The 15,200-nt window shown below is 44.3% G+C and overlaps 1 protein-coding gene across 19 annotated transcripts in view; it reads left to right on the plus strand.

The window, feature by feature from the left end:
• Nucleotides 1–15,200, plus strand: part of MAP2 (microtubule associated protein 2) — a 328,607-nt gene that overhangs the window by 227,803 nt on the left and 85,604 nt on the right. For all 19 annotated transcript variants that reach the window (XM_039912684.1, XM_039912688.1, XM_029068662.2 and 16 more), the window contains one exon: nucleotides 10,791–11,078. In XM_039912684.1, coding sequence (XP_039768618.1) covers nucleotides 10,817–11,078 — 262 coding nt within the window. In that variant the 5' untranslated portion in view covers nucleotides 10,791–10,816. The remainder of the gene's footprint in view (nucleotides 1–10,790; nucleotides 11,079–15,200) is intronic.

A 15,200-nucleotide genomic window follows, 5' to 3' on the forward strand; every position in this document is an offset into this window, starting at 1 on the left:
GCATTTATCCTATCCCATCTTAATTACTGCATCAGTCTCCTAGCTCACCTCCCAGCCTCTTGCATCTCCCCACTCCAGTCCACACTTTACTCTGATGGCCAGATCATTTTTTCTACAAAAATGTTCAGTCTATGTTTCCCCACTCCTTAAGAACCTCCAGTGGTTGCCCATCCACCTCCACATCAAACAGAAACTCCTTGCCATCAGCCTTAAAGCACTCAGTCACCTTGCTGCTTTCCCACAACAACCCAGCCCATACACCTCGCTCCTCTAATGCCAAACTACTCACTGTACCTCAATTTCGTCTATCATGCTACCAACCTCTTGCCCACATCCTGCCTCTAACCTGGAGCACTCTCCCTCTTTATAATCCAACAGACAGTTACTCTCCCTCCCTTCAAAGCGTTATTGAAGGCACATCTCCTCCAAGGGGACTTTTCCTTTTCCTCTTTTCCTCTTTTCCTTTTCTCCCCACTCCCTTCTGTGCCACCCTGATTTGCTCCCTATATTCGCTCCTCCATCAGTCCCACAGCACTTACGTACATATCATAATATATTTATTTACATTAATGTCTTTCTCCCCCTATAAACTGAAGGTTCACTGTGGGCAAGAAAAGCATCTACCAACTCTGTTATATTGTTATCATGTGCTCTCCAAGCACTTAGTACAGTGCTCTGCACACAGTAACTGCTCAATAAATACGATTGATTGATTGATTGACAGAATGAATGCAGGCTTAGGTGTGCTAGCCAGGGTGGGTGTAGGCGACGTGTGCCAAGTTCATTTGGGGGGCTTTCCTCACACTGGCTTTGTGATCCAGAAGGTTGTGTGAGTCTAAGGAGCAATGATCAACCAGACTGAAAAGAGACTTGGCCCCAAAGCCCTTCCAGGGATCCACAAAGACATCTGTATTCAACACTGGGTGCTAGAGAGAACAGCTATAGGCCCAACTGGGCCCAATCCAAGTTGGAGCGAATCCCAGTTGATCGTTCTGTGGCCTGCTGAGCCCAGTGAATGACTCACTTTTTTTATTGTATCATACTTGTTCAGCACTTACTACTTGCCAGGCACAGTACTAAGTGCTAGGATAGATACAAGTTAATGAGGTTGGACACAGTCTCTATCCCACCTGGGGTTTACAGTCTTAATCCCCATTTTCCAGGTGAGGTAACTGAGGCTCGGAGAAGTGAAATGACTTGCTCAAGATCACACAGCAGGCAAGTGGTGAAGCTGGGATTAGAATTCAATTCCTTCTGACTCCCAAACCACTAGGCCATGCTGCTTCTTAATTCAATTTAAGCCCACTGGGACCACCACAGGGATCTCCCAAGGGCCAGCCAAAAAACAGTGAAGATGTTTTTCCCTAGGGGGAAAATCATCAGCTTGTGTTTCTGGATAAAGGTGGGTCTTTCTTGTGGAAAACAACAGCTTGGCCTTGACAATCATATTTTCAAATCATCCTGATCACAGCTTGCAGCCCAAACATGCCAAACTTTCATTTTGACCATGGGGAAAACATGGAGGCAGAATGTTGGGGTAGACTTTGGAGCAGGGTAGGGAGAAAGTGAGGGGGATGGGAGGAGAAAGGGAAGAAGGCAGAAGGAAGAGTAAAGAGGAAAGAGAGGAAATAAGGGAAGGGCAAAGAGGATGTTGCTGTTCATTTTCTGACTTCCCCTGAAGTCAGAAAGGGGTCTCTCACACCCTGCTCCCCATGAGGATAAGCTCCTAAGTGCTGATGTCTGTGCTTTAGAAGCTCAAAAAAATGCCTGTAAGTAAGCTCCCTGTGGGCAGAAAGCATGTCTACCAACTCTCTCTCTCTCAAGGACTCTCTTAAAGCCCTTAATAGGGTGCTCTGCATGCATTAAGCTCACAATGAACAATGCTGATTGATTGATTTAGAAGTCCTTTGTGTAATTAGCTGAGTGCAATGAAAATCAACTGGCATTCCAGTTGGCACCAAGGAAGCTCTATTTGCAGTTTAGGACAAACAATAATAATAATATTAATGTTGTTGTTATTATTACATTTGCCAAGTGCTTATTATGTGACAAATACTGTTCTAAGCGCAGGGCTAGATACAATTAATCAGATTGGACACTGTCCCTGTCCCACATGAGACTCACAGTCTAAGTAGGAGGGCAACAGGTGTTTAATCCTTTTGTTTCAGTTGGGAAAACTAAGGAACAGGGAACTTAAGCAACTTGCCCAGGTGATACAACAAACAATTTCAGGGCTCATAAATGTTAGGGTGGGAGTTGGAGAAGTGAAGAGACTTGGGGGAGTCCATGCATGATGGCTATTATTTTGTCCAAGAAGCAGTTAGCAAATTCACTGTGGGAAAGAGAGAGACCAGAGAACTAGAGGGCATCTTGAGAGACTGTTAACTGGACCTTAGATTAGACTGTAGCTCTTTGTGGACAGGGTACATTTACCAACTCTGTTTATTGTACTCACCTAGTGCTTAGTACAGTTCTTAGTACAGCACACTGTAAGCATTCAATAATACCACTGATGGTTGATGAGGATAATTGACTTAAAAGTCTGGAATAGTGGTGAGGCAGATGGGCATGAGAGCCTGTGATGGAAGAGAAGTCATAGCTCTGCAGAAAAGAAGGCAGAGTTATAGTGAACACATAAATTTGAAATTGTCAGAGTCGACCTGAATCATGGATTTCCAGGAAAAGCTTTCCACAGCAGGAGTTCAGGAGCAGAGGAAGCATACTGTGGAGGTGATCCAGGCGTTAGGAGAGATGGGTGGAGAGAGTTGAGTTAAGCAGGAAGCTCAATGTTGAGATATGGATTTGAGCAGCAGGAGAGGATAAGTTGGATAGGGAGTTCCAGTGGGAATAGGTGACAGGATAATTGGAGGAGGAGCATGGATCAGAAGTCTCTCTTGGGCGAAGAGAACAGTTTGGCAGTGTGTGGGAGAGAGAGAGGTGAGGAGGTTATGTCAGACAGTGGACATTCAGATGTGTGGGATTAGATGCTGCATTGAACAACGATGAGTGTTCACATGTTTCAACAGGTGAATAGGTGAGGTAGACTGGTCAGGAGGTCAGCAGAACTGAGAAGTGAGAGGAAGCTGGTAGCTGGGAAGCCATCAGGATTACCTGCATGGAAGTGAAGTCCTAGAGATCAGTGTAGGGGGGTAGAAAAAGAAAAGGAAAGACAGTTATCAAAATTGCTCAAAAAAGCAGAAGTAGGACTGGAGGAAATGCCTTATTGTAGTGGGTGGTAGGGTTGGATGACATGGGCCATGGAGGAAGAGATGTTGAAGGACAGAGAGGATGGGATGATGAAAAAGTGACACTGTGGGCAAAGAGGAGGCCAACTCCTCTCCCTATTGCCTTGTGTTGGGGTCAGTGGGAGAAGGAAAGTCACTTGACGGAGAGCCAAGCCTGGATGTAAGCTCCTTGAGGGCGCCTTGTACTCTCCCAAGTGCTTAGTACAGTGTTCTGCACATAGTAGGAGCACAATAACTATGAGTGATTGATTGATTGAGAGATAATACCTTCTGAAGTGAGCCACATCTAGATAGAAAGCAGGAGCAGCATATTGGGTTACAAAGAGATCAGTAATAATAATGATGGTATTTGTTAAACATTTACTATGTGCCAGGCACTGTATTCATTCATTCATTCATTCATTCATATTTATTGAGTGCTTACTGTGTGCAGAGCACTGTACTAAGTGCTTGGAAAGTACAATTCCGCAACAAATAGTGACAATTCCTACCCAACAAGAAGCTTACAGTCTAGAAGTGGGGTGACAGACAACAAAACAAAGCAAGTAGACAGGCATCAATAGCATTATAGAATAAATAATAAAATTATAATATAATAATAAAAATAAATAGAATTATAGATATATACACAACATTAATAAAACAAATAGAATAATAAATATGTACATAAATACACAAGTGCTGTGGGGTGGGGAAGGGAGGTAGAGCAGAGGGTAGAAGTAGGGCTGATGGGGAAGGGAGGAGGAGCAGAGGAAAATGAGGGCTCATTCTGGGAAGGCCTCCTGGAGGAGGTGAGCTTTCAGTAGGGCTTTGAAGTGGGAGAAGTGGGCTAGTGTGGTGGATGTGAGGCGGGAGGGAATTCCAGGCCAGAGGTAAGACATGGGCCAAGGTGAGAATGAGGCGCAGTGAGGAGGTTAGCAGCAGAGGAGCTGAGTGTGCAGGCTGGGATGTAGAAGGAGAGAGTGGATACAACCAAATAGAGTTGGACACAGTCCCTGTCCCATGTGAGGCTTACAGCCTCAACCCCAATTTTACAGATGAGACAACTGAGACACAGAGAAGTGAAGTGACTTGCCCAAGGCCACATAGCAGAAAAGTGGCAAAACGGGATTAGAACCCATGACCTTCTGACTCTTAGAACCCAATACCTTCTGATTTCAAAGTATACCTCCATGATGGAGTAAAGGTTCCACAGGCCACATTTATTCAAAGCTGTGGTGGGACCAGGAAAGGAGACAGCACTGTGGGGAGAGATGGGTCTGGTGAGCTATGGGGGTGAGGTGATAGGATGCAATTCTGGGCATGGATTGTTTTAGGTGGAGATGATAGGAGGACATGGTTGTGGTAATAGAGGTTGCCGTGGGTGAGGGGAAGTGATGGTGAAGCCCTGTCTCCTGAAAGGACTTCAGATTCCAGTCACTAGTAACCAAAGATTCCATTCCCTGTTCCTAAGATTAGGCAGCTTCCCAATGTTCTAATAACTTAGGAAGGAACAGGCTGAAAGGATTGGTTTGGGCCAAATCAGGGAACATCCAAGATGGCACCCATAACAGTGATTGGCAATGTAATTCTGGATGTGTGATTTTATTTCCACCAAGTTTTGGGCCACACTGATGTTGCACAGTGTAGGATCTGAAAAATATGGGGGCAAACGTGTAAAATAGAATCATTTAGTAGTTTGCTTTCATTCATTTCCCCCGTCATCTTTTGTGGCCACTGTCTGAGACGATCTTCTGGAGCTTCTGTCAGAGAACGAATACTGGGCTGGATGGATTTTTGGTCTCAGTCAGTATAGGCTTTGCTCATTTTTATTTTAAAGGTAAATTAAACTCATCCCATGCAGTTGTCTGCAGTCATTCCACATTGAAGAAAAGTTATCCCACTGACTACGGGTATTAGAGAAGATATGACTAATGGATGAAAAATAACTCAAGCTATTTTCATCTGGGTCATGTACTGTTCTATTTATGTAAAATAAAACTAACTCTATCTATTACCCTCACCTGTGGGTGTGCCATTTCAATCTGTTCTCTATTCAACTAATTAGATGCTAGCTTCAAATTCTCAACACTTTATTATAAAGGATGGAAACTCATTCATAGACAGTAAGCTAGTTCTGGGCAGGGAATGTGTCTACCGACTCTGTTCTACTATCCCAAGCTCTTAGTACAGTGCTCTGCGTTCAGTAAATATGATTGATTGATTAATCGATTGGTGATACAGTAGAGTAAGCATTAACTCTAATGGTTCCGTCTCTTGGGAAAATGCACCACTAAGAAGCTTGGAAGGTTCACAATACCAAGGATTTCAAAGACTCAGCCTTTGTTTGTGAAATAAGGGTGAGAGAAATGGTATCGAGTTATGAGGTGGAATAATCAAGTGCCTTGTAATAAGGAGGGAGAATTAGGGGTGTTGGATCCTCCATCTCTAACCAGTGTATGCTTCCTCCAAATCCTTATGCCGCTGTCAAAGACAGACTCCTGGCCCAGATGGACTGGGTGATGTTGACTCACAGGAGTGAATGTTACAGTTTTCTAGACTGTAAGCTTGTTGTGGGCAAGGAGTGTGTCTGTTATATTGTTGTGTGTCCTCTCCCAAGCACTTAGTACAGTGCCCTGCACAGAGTAGGTGCTCAATAAACATGATTGATTGACTGATCCAATCACTGGATCCAGCATTGTTCTAGGGCTGTTCTGTCTCCCTGCGTAGCAAAACCCTGGCTTCAAAGAGAGAGCTTGACCAAGGCCCAGGGAAGCCTTTGGTCAGCCCCAAGGGAGCTTGGGCTTTTCCCCTGGCCCTAGGCTGGGCCACTACAATTCCCCCAGCCCTGACCTGTCCTGTCCCTCAGGTGGAAGCCTCAGTTGGAAGTAGAAGGGACCAGAATTTCTTTTCTCCACTCCAGGCCACCCCTATCAATCAGCAAGTCCCACCTAGAGGGGCTAATTCTCTCTTCAGGACACTGAATTAGTCAGAGGGAAATCAAGCAGGATGGGTCGTGCTCACCGGGCTCATGGAGTTTAAATTCAGCCATCCTAAAATCTTTCTGTTTTAGTTCTGAACTTCCCCCTTCCCTTGTCCTACAGACCCTCTCTCTCTCTCTCTCTCTCCTGCCCCCCGTCCCTCCTGCCTCATCCTGCATAGGCAATTTTGGAAAATTTAAACCCCTTAACTAAACTGCACAGCATCACCTCCCACCCTTCTCTTACCCAGGGTGACTCTGCAATCCTAACAATCCCTCTGCCCCAGAACGTCATCCTGCCACTTTCAAGATTAAAATACTAGGACTCAGTGGGAACCACCCTCTAATGCTCCTTCCCATGCTCCTTCTCATGGCAAGTCACGGAGCAGGGGCCCTGGGGCCTCCCCCGCACCCTAAGCCCTCCAGCAGCTGTGACTCAGAGTAGAGGCTGATGGAAATAAGAGGAGATGACATAAGAGGACTATGGGAGGGGGAAAAATTGAGGGAAAAGGATCATGGTCTATTGAAAGAGAAACCTAGGAAAGCGACCTGATTGTTGTCATAGAGTGAGAAGAGAACAGAAAACCCAGGTTCACAGAGCCTGAAAAAAGGGAGTCAAAAACCTAGTAATGGATGGAAAATGAGAAAGAACCTGAGGGATGCAGGGTGCAAAGAAGCCTCTGATTGCCCTTGAAAGAAGTCGGTTCACGGCCTATGGGTAAGTGCTCTTTAACACTTAGGCTGGAGGAGGCTATTGACCAATCTAGTTTTTCATTCTCTCACTGCCTGACCGGAATTGGGCATGTGGGCCGCTCAGCAATAATGGACTTTGGCCCTATTTTGCTAAGGTAGATGAACGTGGCTGAGAAAAGCTTAGCTACGGCGCGGTGATCCATTCCAATCCCTCTTCATCAAGGAAATATCAGCTGCTCTGGAGGAAGCTTAGATTCATTAATTCATTCGATTGTAGTTATTGAGCACTTACTGTGTGCAGAGCACTGTACTAAGTGCTTGGAAAGTACAATTTGGCAACAAATAGAGACAATCCCTACTTAGCAACAGGCTCACAGTCTAGAAGGGGGAGACAGACAACAAAACAAAACAAGTGAACAGGCATCAATAGTGCCAATTTAAATAGAATTATAGATATGTATGCATCATTAATAAAATGAACAATAAAATAATAAATATGTACATATATACACAAGTGCTGTGGGGTGGGAAGGAGGGTAGAGCACAGCAAGGGAGTAGAGGAGATGGGGAGGGGAGGAGGAACAGAGGAAAAAGAGGGCTTAGTCTGGGAAAGCTTCCGGAGGTGGTGAGCTTTCAGCAGGGCTTTAGGGGAGGGGAGGAAATGTTCTAGTTAGATCAGTCGACCAATGTCACAGACTCTCCAGAACCTTCATAAGTGAGTCTTTCTGAAAGGGAAATCTTTCATGTCTCCAGTCAGAGTACAGTGCTCTGCATACAGTAAGTGCTCAATAAATGCCACAGACTAATAAAGCTGAGTCATTTGGGCCATTACAAGTTCAGATCTACTTGCCCAGTATGCCATCCTCATCCTGTCAGAGGGGAGCAGGGCTTTGTGGGACGTCCAGTCCTGTTCAACCTCTTCTGAGCCTCCTTGCTTGAGGATGCAATGAGAGATCTGCTCTCCAGGGTCAGAACGATTTTCCAGCCACTGGAAAATGCTTCCAGCTTCACAGGCTGAAACATTTCCAGCATTGTTGAAAACCTTTGCGACAGTTGATACCCATCCTTTGTGTTTGGATACCATGGTGCCTATGGAAAGAGCATATCCATGGTTGCAGATGTTGCTGAAAAGACTGATCCATGACTGAGAGTCTTTCATATTGCTCCATGGAGATACATATCTTTTGGAGAACCTGTCTCTGAAAATTCCAGCCTCAGCAAAGTTTCCCAGGCTCAGCAGAGGATTGGTGTCCTTCAGATGTGATCATCTGCCTTGGGGGTCTCCAATTTCCATTTCCCTGGGTCAATGAAGCATTTCTTCCTCCTGACTGTAAGCTCATTGTGGGCAGGGACCCTGTCTACCAGCTCTGTTTTGCACTCACCCAAGTGCTTAGTACAGTGCTCTGCACACAGTGAGTGCTCAATAAGTACCATTATTTGATTGATTGATTCTGCCCTCTCCACTGGCACAAAGTCCATTTCAGGTCAGTGGACTGCATCCCTTTGGCTCCCACATCCTGCCCAGCAGAGCTGTGGAGCTACCAACCTTTCCTTAATGGGGTGAGCTGCTAGGAGGACCTTGATAGTGATGGCTTGAGATGAGCCTGGCTCATCAGTGGCCGTGGGCAGATCAGACCAGCAAGCAGCTGTTGGCAGAGGACCTGCATCCCTTGAGAAGATGCTTTGGGATCAGGAATCAAGAGATGGCTCCTACAAGACCCAAATGGATAGGCAGAGAAAGGAACCAGCTTTACATTCATGTGGTGTAGTATGGTTTGGCATCACATATCTCTTTAGAAGCCACATACCTATTTATAGAAGGAACCATCATTTGCATCATCTCATTATTACCAGCTCGTCATTTAAGTAAAGTGTGATAATTATAACCAGTGGCTCTCTGTATTACATTTAAAAGAAATATAATCATCCTAAAAATGGCATTTGTTGAATACTTATCACATCCCAAGGGCTGGGGTAGGTACAAAATAATCAAGATAAACATCTTACCCTAGTTGGTAAAACACAGACCTAAAAGCCAGAAGACTTGAGTCTTCCAGCTCTGCCACTTGCTATGTGATCTTGGCCAAGTCACTTAACTTCTCTGTTCCTCTATTTCTTCAAATGTAAAATGGGAATTGTGCAATACCTGTTCTGCCTCCTACTTAAGACTATGAACCCCAGGTGGGTTAGGAACTGTATCCAGCCTGTTTAACTTGTGTCTACCCCGGTGCCTAGAACAGTGATTGACACATAGTAAGTGCTCAACAAATAGCATTAAAAAAAAAAGTGGCAGAGCCTGGATTAGAATGCGATCTCTTGACTCCCAACCTGGTAAGCTTTCTATCAAGCCACCCTTTCTCCCACCAACTCATCCTGCCTCCCACATCTCCTGATTTTTTTGTTTCATCAGAGTTTATTGAGTGTTGACAGTGTTCAGTACTCTCATAGGCACTTGGGAGCATTCACTAAAGAAGACCTAAATCCTGCCCTAGAGGAGCTCACAATCAAATGGTGGAGGCAGAATGACACAAATTGTATACATTCAATAGGACCTAGGGTGTATACTTTCAAAGGGAACAAAGAGGAAAACAACTGGTACAATTCTAAATGGCCCTCTGTATTGGTGGTAATGTGATCATTTAGAATTTATGCGTTTAATTCCTGTCCTCTGGATGTGTGTACATGTGTATGATTTCATTTATTTGTACATTTGATTATTTATTCAGCAATTTTGTACTGTTAGAGTTGTACTACTTCCTGCTGCTTCCTGATTCCTTCTCCTGCTGTCACTGTTTGTAAAGAATGTTTATTTGTGCATCTCTCCCATTAGAATTTAAGCTCCTTAAGGTCAGGAAACATGGTTATATTGATTCCATTGTGCTCATCCAAGTGCTTAGTGCTTTCTGCTTTGGACCCAGTAGGCATTCAATAAACATCATTGATTCATCAATAGCTCTGATAATGGAGCCAGGTGATCTTTATTGGAGACACACAGTCTACCTCAGTGGGTTCCATAGGGAGTGAGAGTTAAGCAGCCCCTCACTTTCCCAACCCCTCTGGACTGAGGGGAATCCCAGGATACTCCTGGACCACTAATATGCCAGGCAGAGGAGGAGGTGTTGGATTTTCTTATCGTGCCCAAAGCAGTCAGTGTTTTCCTAGGCTAGGGGCCAGAGGAAGGATTCCTCTCAGCAGGAAATCTCCACCCTCACACAGTAAAGGTGACCCCGAGGATCATCTGGGGTTAGGTGAGGGAGGATCACTAATCTCAGGAAACCCTGCTGGCTACCTTCCCATCCTCTCCCCCTCCACCTAGCCACGTTCAATTCAATGACCACAGTGACTATGGCATTCAGAGGATTCCTTCTTGGGTCCTGGGTCAGATGGTTAGATTTCTTTACTCATATCTACATATATAATATTTTTAAGTACAGCCAATGTTCAATTTTATTTCTTGAAAATAATTTCCTAACTTTTTAAATATTTTCTACTACCCTCTCTGGCTGCCCCCAGCAACCTCCATATGGCTGATGCACAATTAGGGAGGGGGAACAAGATGTTGTTTGGACATCCTCGCTATCTCCGTCCCCTCCCTTTCTGCAACCCAGTGCCTGAGAGACCTCCAGACTGAAGAGCAGCAGGGGCTCTCCGGCTTAATTTTCTAGAAGGGGATCTGGCACACCATTCTACTGCCTCGTACTTGGAAAAGAAGGGTTAATAAATGTCACCGAGGAACATTCGATCCGCACACACCCCTTGGATGCTGCAGGAATGAACTCCATTGATCCTTTCCCTTGCTCGGGTCCATGTTGAACCTGAATCAGAGCGGGTATCGGCAAATGGGTTGACTCTTCTTCAGTGATAATTAAGATCTCCCTCTGTTGTGCTTCCAGGGAGAGAGGCCTCAAAAAAGAGAAGAATGGCAGATGACCGGAAAGATGAAGCAAAGACACCACACTGGACTGCCAGTCCCCTAACGGAGGCCTCGGCCCACCCCCATTCTCCTGAGATGAAGGAGCCAGGAGGAGCAGGGGATGGTCTAGTCAGAAGTGCCAATGGATTTCCATATCAGGAGGAGGAAGAGAGTCAATATGGACAACGTGAGCAACAGACTACCTACCCACGGGCCAAGGAGAATGGAATCAATGGTGAGCTGTCTTCAACTGAGAGAGAGACGGCAGGTAACTAAGGAGTCTTCTTCTCTGTTCCCTTGCTTCTCTGCTCTTTTCAAGCCCATTTAGTCTGAAAGGGATTTTTGTAAAGCAATTGGAAAAATGGATTTTCTCCTCAACCCCTGGTTAATTACTTCACTTAACTCTAGTCATTATTTCAAGCCACGAATGAATAATTTGAATCTGGTTTATTTTGTTCTTTTTTTTCCCCCTGGATTTCAAGTACTCCCAGTTCGTCATATTAATACTGGTTCAGAAGATAATAGGAAGAGACTGATGTCTGTCATATTATTCTGTGAATTTGATCTGAATGGACAAGCCCTGAATAATCCTGGTTGACTAATACTAAAAACATCTTAATGCTACAAGGGATCTCCCTTCCCACCCCATGCTCCCACACCTCACCTGTAAATCAATCAATCAGTCAATCAATCAAACATATTTATTGGGTGCTGACTATGTGCAAAGCACTGTACTAAGCTCCTGGGAGAGTACAATACAACAATTCCGGAACAATTGGAATCCATTCTGCTTATTATAAATCCACCAAGAAAATTAATCCAAAATCTCCTCTGGAAGTACTCTCTGACTTTTCTACCTGGACTTCTAAACTCAAGAGATATATGAAGAGACAGACAGAAACCAAGACTACCAGCTCTCAGCCCATCATGCAGTGACATGGTCAACAAATTCAACTTAATTCAGTGAAAATTAACTGTAGTCACCTAGAATGCACTATCATTTGGAGAAGGAAAGAAAGGGTTGAGTAAGTGATTCAGTTACTTAAAGCTGAGAGAAAGCACCAAATCAATGATAATTTTATTATTTTTAAGAAGATTAAGTCACTCCTTGTAAACTCATTACAGCATTCCCTTTCCCAATGCCAAATGGGGTGATAATAGCTTGAGGAATTACCCTGATGGGGCCCAGGCACTTTACATTAAACATTAGCTCTCTCTCCACATGACCCAGAATTTGAGTTCACAATTCCCTGCACTTGTTGAAACAAAGCCATTTGTGCCCCCGAGAGGTGATTGTACGTTGCTACAAACATGTTTTTTTGTGCAACTGAATCTGCTCTATGCCTGAATTTTGTTGTCGCTTAATTGATTTCAATTCAGCATGCAATTTACACTACATGATAACCGTAGTGACAATAAATTAGAAAGCTCAAGTCTCCCATATTTTGAAAGCTATTTATGTTCTGGTACTTGGGGTTATTAGAACTAAGATGTCATAAAGTAGGCTGAAGGGATTATTTGCATTTGTTTATAAGGGGTTTGTCTCACAGAGCTGAATTTACACCCAAACAAATCAATAATAGTAACTGTGGGTATTTGTTCAACTTTCACTATATATGTGCCAACCACTGTACTAAGCACTTGTGATAGATAATAGATAATCAGGTAGGACACAGTCCCCGTCCTACATGCAGCTCACAGTCTAAGTAGGAGGGAGAACAAAATATTAGTTAGTATTAGTTAGAAAGGTTAGTATTTCATCTTGTTTTACAGATGAAATACTGAGGCACAGAAAAATTAGGTGATTTGCCCAAGGTCAATCAATCAATGGTATTTATTGAACACTATGCTAAGTGCTTGGGAGAGTACAGTGTAACAGAGTTGGTAGACAAGTTCCCTGCCCACAAGGAATGTACAGTCTAGAAGGGGAGACAGATGTGAAAATACAATATGGACACGCACATGAAGTGCTGTGGGGCTGAAGGAGTGGGATGAATATCAAGTGGATGGGTGACACAGAAGGGAGATAAGGGAAATAAGGGCTTAGTCGGAGAAGGCTTCTTGGAGGAGTTGTAATTTTAATAAAGCTTTGAAGGTGGGGGTAGGGGTGGTCTGTTGTATATGGAGGGGAGAGAGTTCCAGGTCAGAGGGAGGAATGATACAGATGAGATTAAAAGTACATCGAAAAGGTTACACAGCAGACAGTTGGCAGAATCATGATTAGAACCCAGGTCCTCTAACTCCCAGGCCTGAGTTCTTTCTGTTTAGCCAAGCATAGAGGTTGCTGCCGCAGTCACTGCCATTTGTGGTCACTAAGAGAAAATGTTGAGCTTCCCTTCTCGTTGGCCACCATTCTAGAATGTGGGTATCAGATTGGGTGCTGTGTGAACTTTATATCCATGAGGGTAAAGATGGTGTCAACCAGCCCTATGCTCCCAACTGTTTAGCCCTTTCCTAAGGACTCAGTTGACGGTCGATTGAATAGTCAGGATGTCACCTCCAGCAACTTGCCTAGATGCAACCATAAAATGTCTGAGTAAAAGCTGACCACAGGAGAGCTAAGAAGCCATTTTTTTTCCAGAAAGGAGCACCACCCCTCTTATCTCTGAAAGACATGAAAAGTTAGAGACAAAGTTGAATACTAATAATAATAATTGTGGTATTTGTTAAGCGCTTACTATGTCCCAGTCACTGTACTAAGCGCTGGAGTGGATTCAGGCAAATCGGGTTAGCATCTGGTCTCTTCTTGGCAGTATGTGCCAGGAAGATTGGATTTTTCCAAATCTTTTGTGCTTCCAGTTCCATACCTAAGTAGAATATTGTGAGCAATCTGTCTTCTGGATGAATGTGCCTCATTGAAGAAATAAATGAATGAGCCTTCTTGCTCTTTTTTTCAAAAAGGGTTTCTGGCTAGTGTTTGGAAAATCCCAGGAGACCCCAGAAGAGGCACTACCTTGGTCATCTGTGGGAACGACACCCATCAAAGTTGCTGTTTTGCAGGGTTCTTGAGATTTCTCAACCTTCTGTCAAATGGTATAGCACTGATCAGCCCTCAGTAGTGCTAGGTTGACTTCCTCACTCTAGGCCTCACCTTCTCATAGATTGGCCAAAACACTGGGGCACCCAAAGAGTGATATTTTCTTCTCTTTTTAGAGTGTCCACATATCTGTGTATAGTCTCTTGTTTGGGTTTCTGAAGTCCGCTAATTTTCAGAAATAAGAGGCAGCCAGGGAAGAGTGAGGTGATTTCTTTTTAAATAGCATGTGCATTCAGTCGATTAGATGCAGTTCATTCTTATTATGGATTGCCTTCCTCAGGTGCGAGGGCCAGGAGGGCCAGAGGTTTCTGACCTTTGCTGGAAGTACCTCAGAATTCAGTGGGGCTTTGGGCATGAGCCAGGCTCAAGGTGGCCAGCCCTGCTCAACTCTGTGGCTCGCGTCACCAAGGCTGGCTGTGTTTGCTGCTCAGTAATGTCTCCTAGATGAAAAGCCTCCAACCTCAGTGGGGAAGTTTAAAAGCCATGTGGCCTCAGTGGTCCACTGAATAATGGATTGAGCACCTCAGTGATGAACAACCACCACAAAGAGTTGCCCTTCGTATCTGAGGAAGACACCACTGGCGGTGAAGTTCACCTGTGGGTGTGTGCGTGGCTCAAAAGGCCAATGCAGGATCCACAGACCCGGCCTCATTGTACAGACAAAAACATCTCTTGCTATGTTGTTTGTGAACATCTGGAGCCATTTTCTCTTTTGTCATCTTGGCTGTTGTTCCTTATTAAGCTTTGCTGTTAGGGAGCCACTCCTTTCTTGACAGTAGTCCACCATTCATTTCTGTCCTCAGCAACTGACTCCCAGTTTTCAGTAGGTCCATAGCAGTTCCTGAGACATTTTTCTTACCATGACCTAAGGTGTTTCCTCTGTCCTCCTTGCTCTCAGTTTCCCAGTTTAAAGTATCGTCACTAGCAGTATGTACAAACCATACACAACATCAAATGTGCTCAGGTCACTTCACCAGCACTGAATTGGTGCTTAAACCAACCCAGCTGTGCTGGATTTTTTTTTCTTTTAATTACATTTCTATTGGTCAAGCACTTGCTTACTGTGTGTCAGACTTGAAAACAGGGGTGGGCCCTAATTGGGCTGAATTCACTAGCCAAGCAAGGATCCACCTTTTCATTCAAAGAGAGCCGGAAGGACTTTTAGTCGTGAATAGGGCTTTGTGATTCATGCTAATAATAATAGTAAAAATTATGGAATTTGTAAGCCCTTACTATCTGCCAAGCATTGTTCCAAGTGCTGGGGTAATCAGATTGGACACAGTTTCTGTCTCACATGGGGCTCACTCTCTTAATCCCCATTTTACAGATGAGGGAACTGAGGCACAGAGAAGT

The sequence above is a fragment of the Ornithorhynchus anatinus genome, chromosome 7 (genome assembly GCF_004115215.2).
Source record: "Ornithorhynchus anatinus isolate Pmale09 chromosome 7, mOrnAna1.pri.v4, whole genome shotgun sequence".
Classification (NCBI taxonomy): domain Eukaryota; kingdom Metazoa; phylum Chordata; class Mammalia; order Monotremata; family Ornithorhynchidae; genus Ornithorhynchus; species Ornithorhynchus anatinus.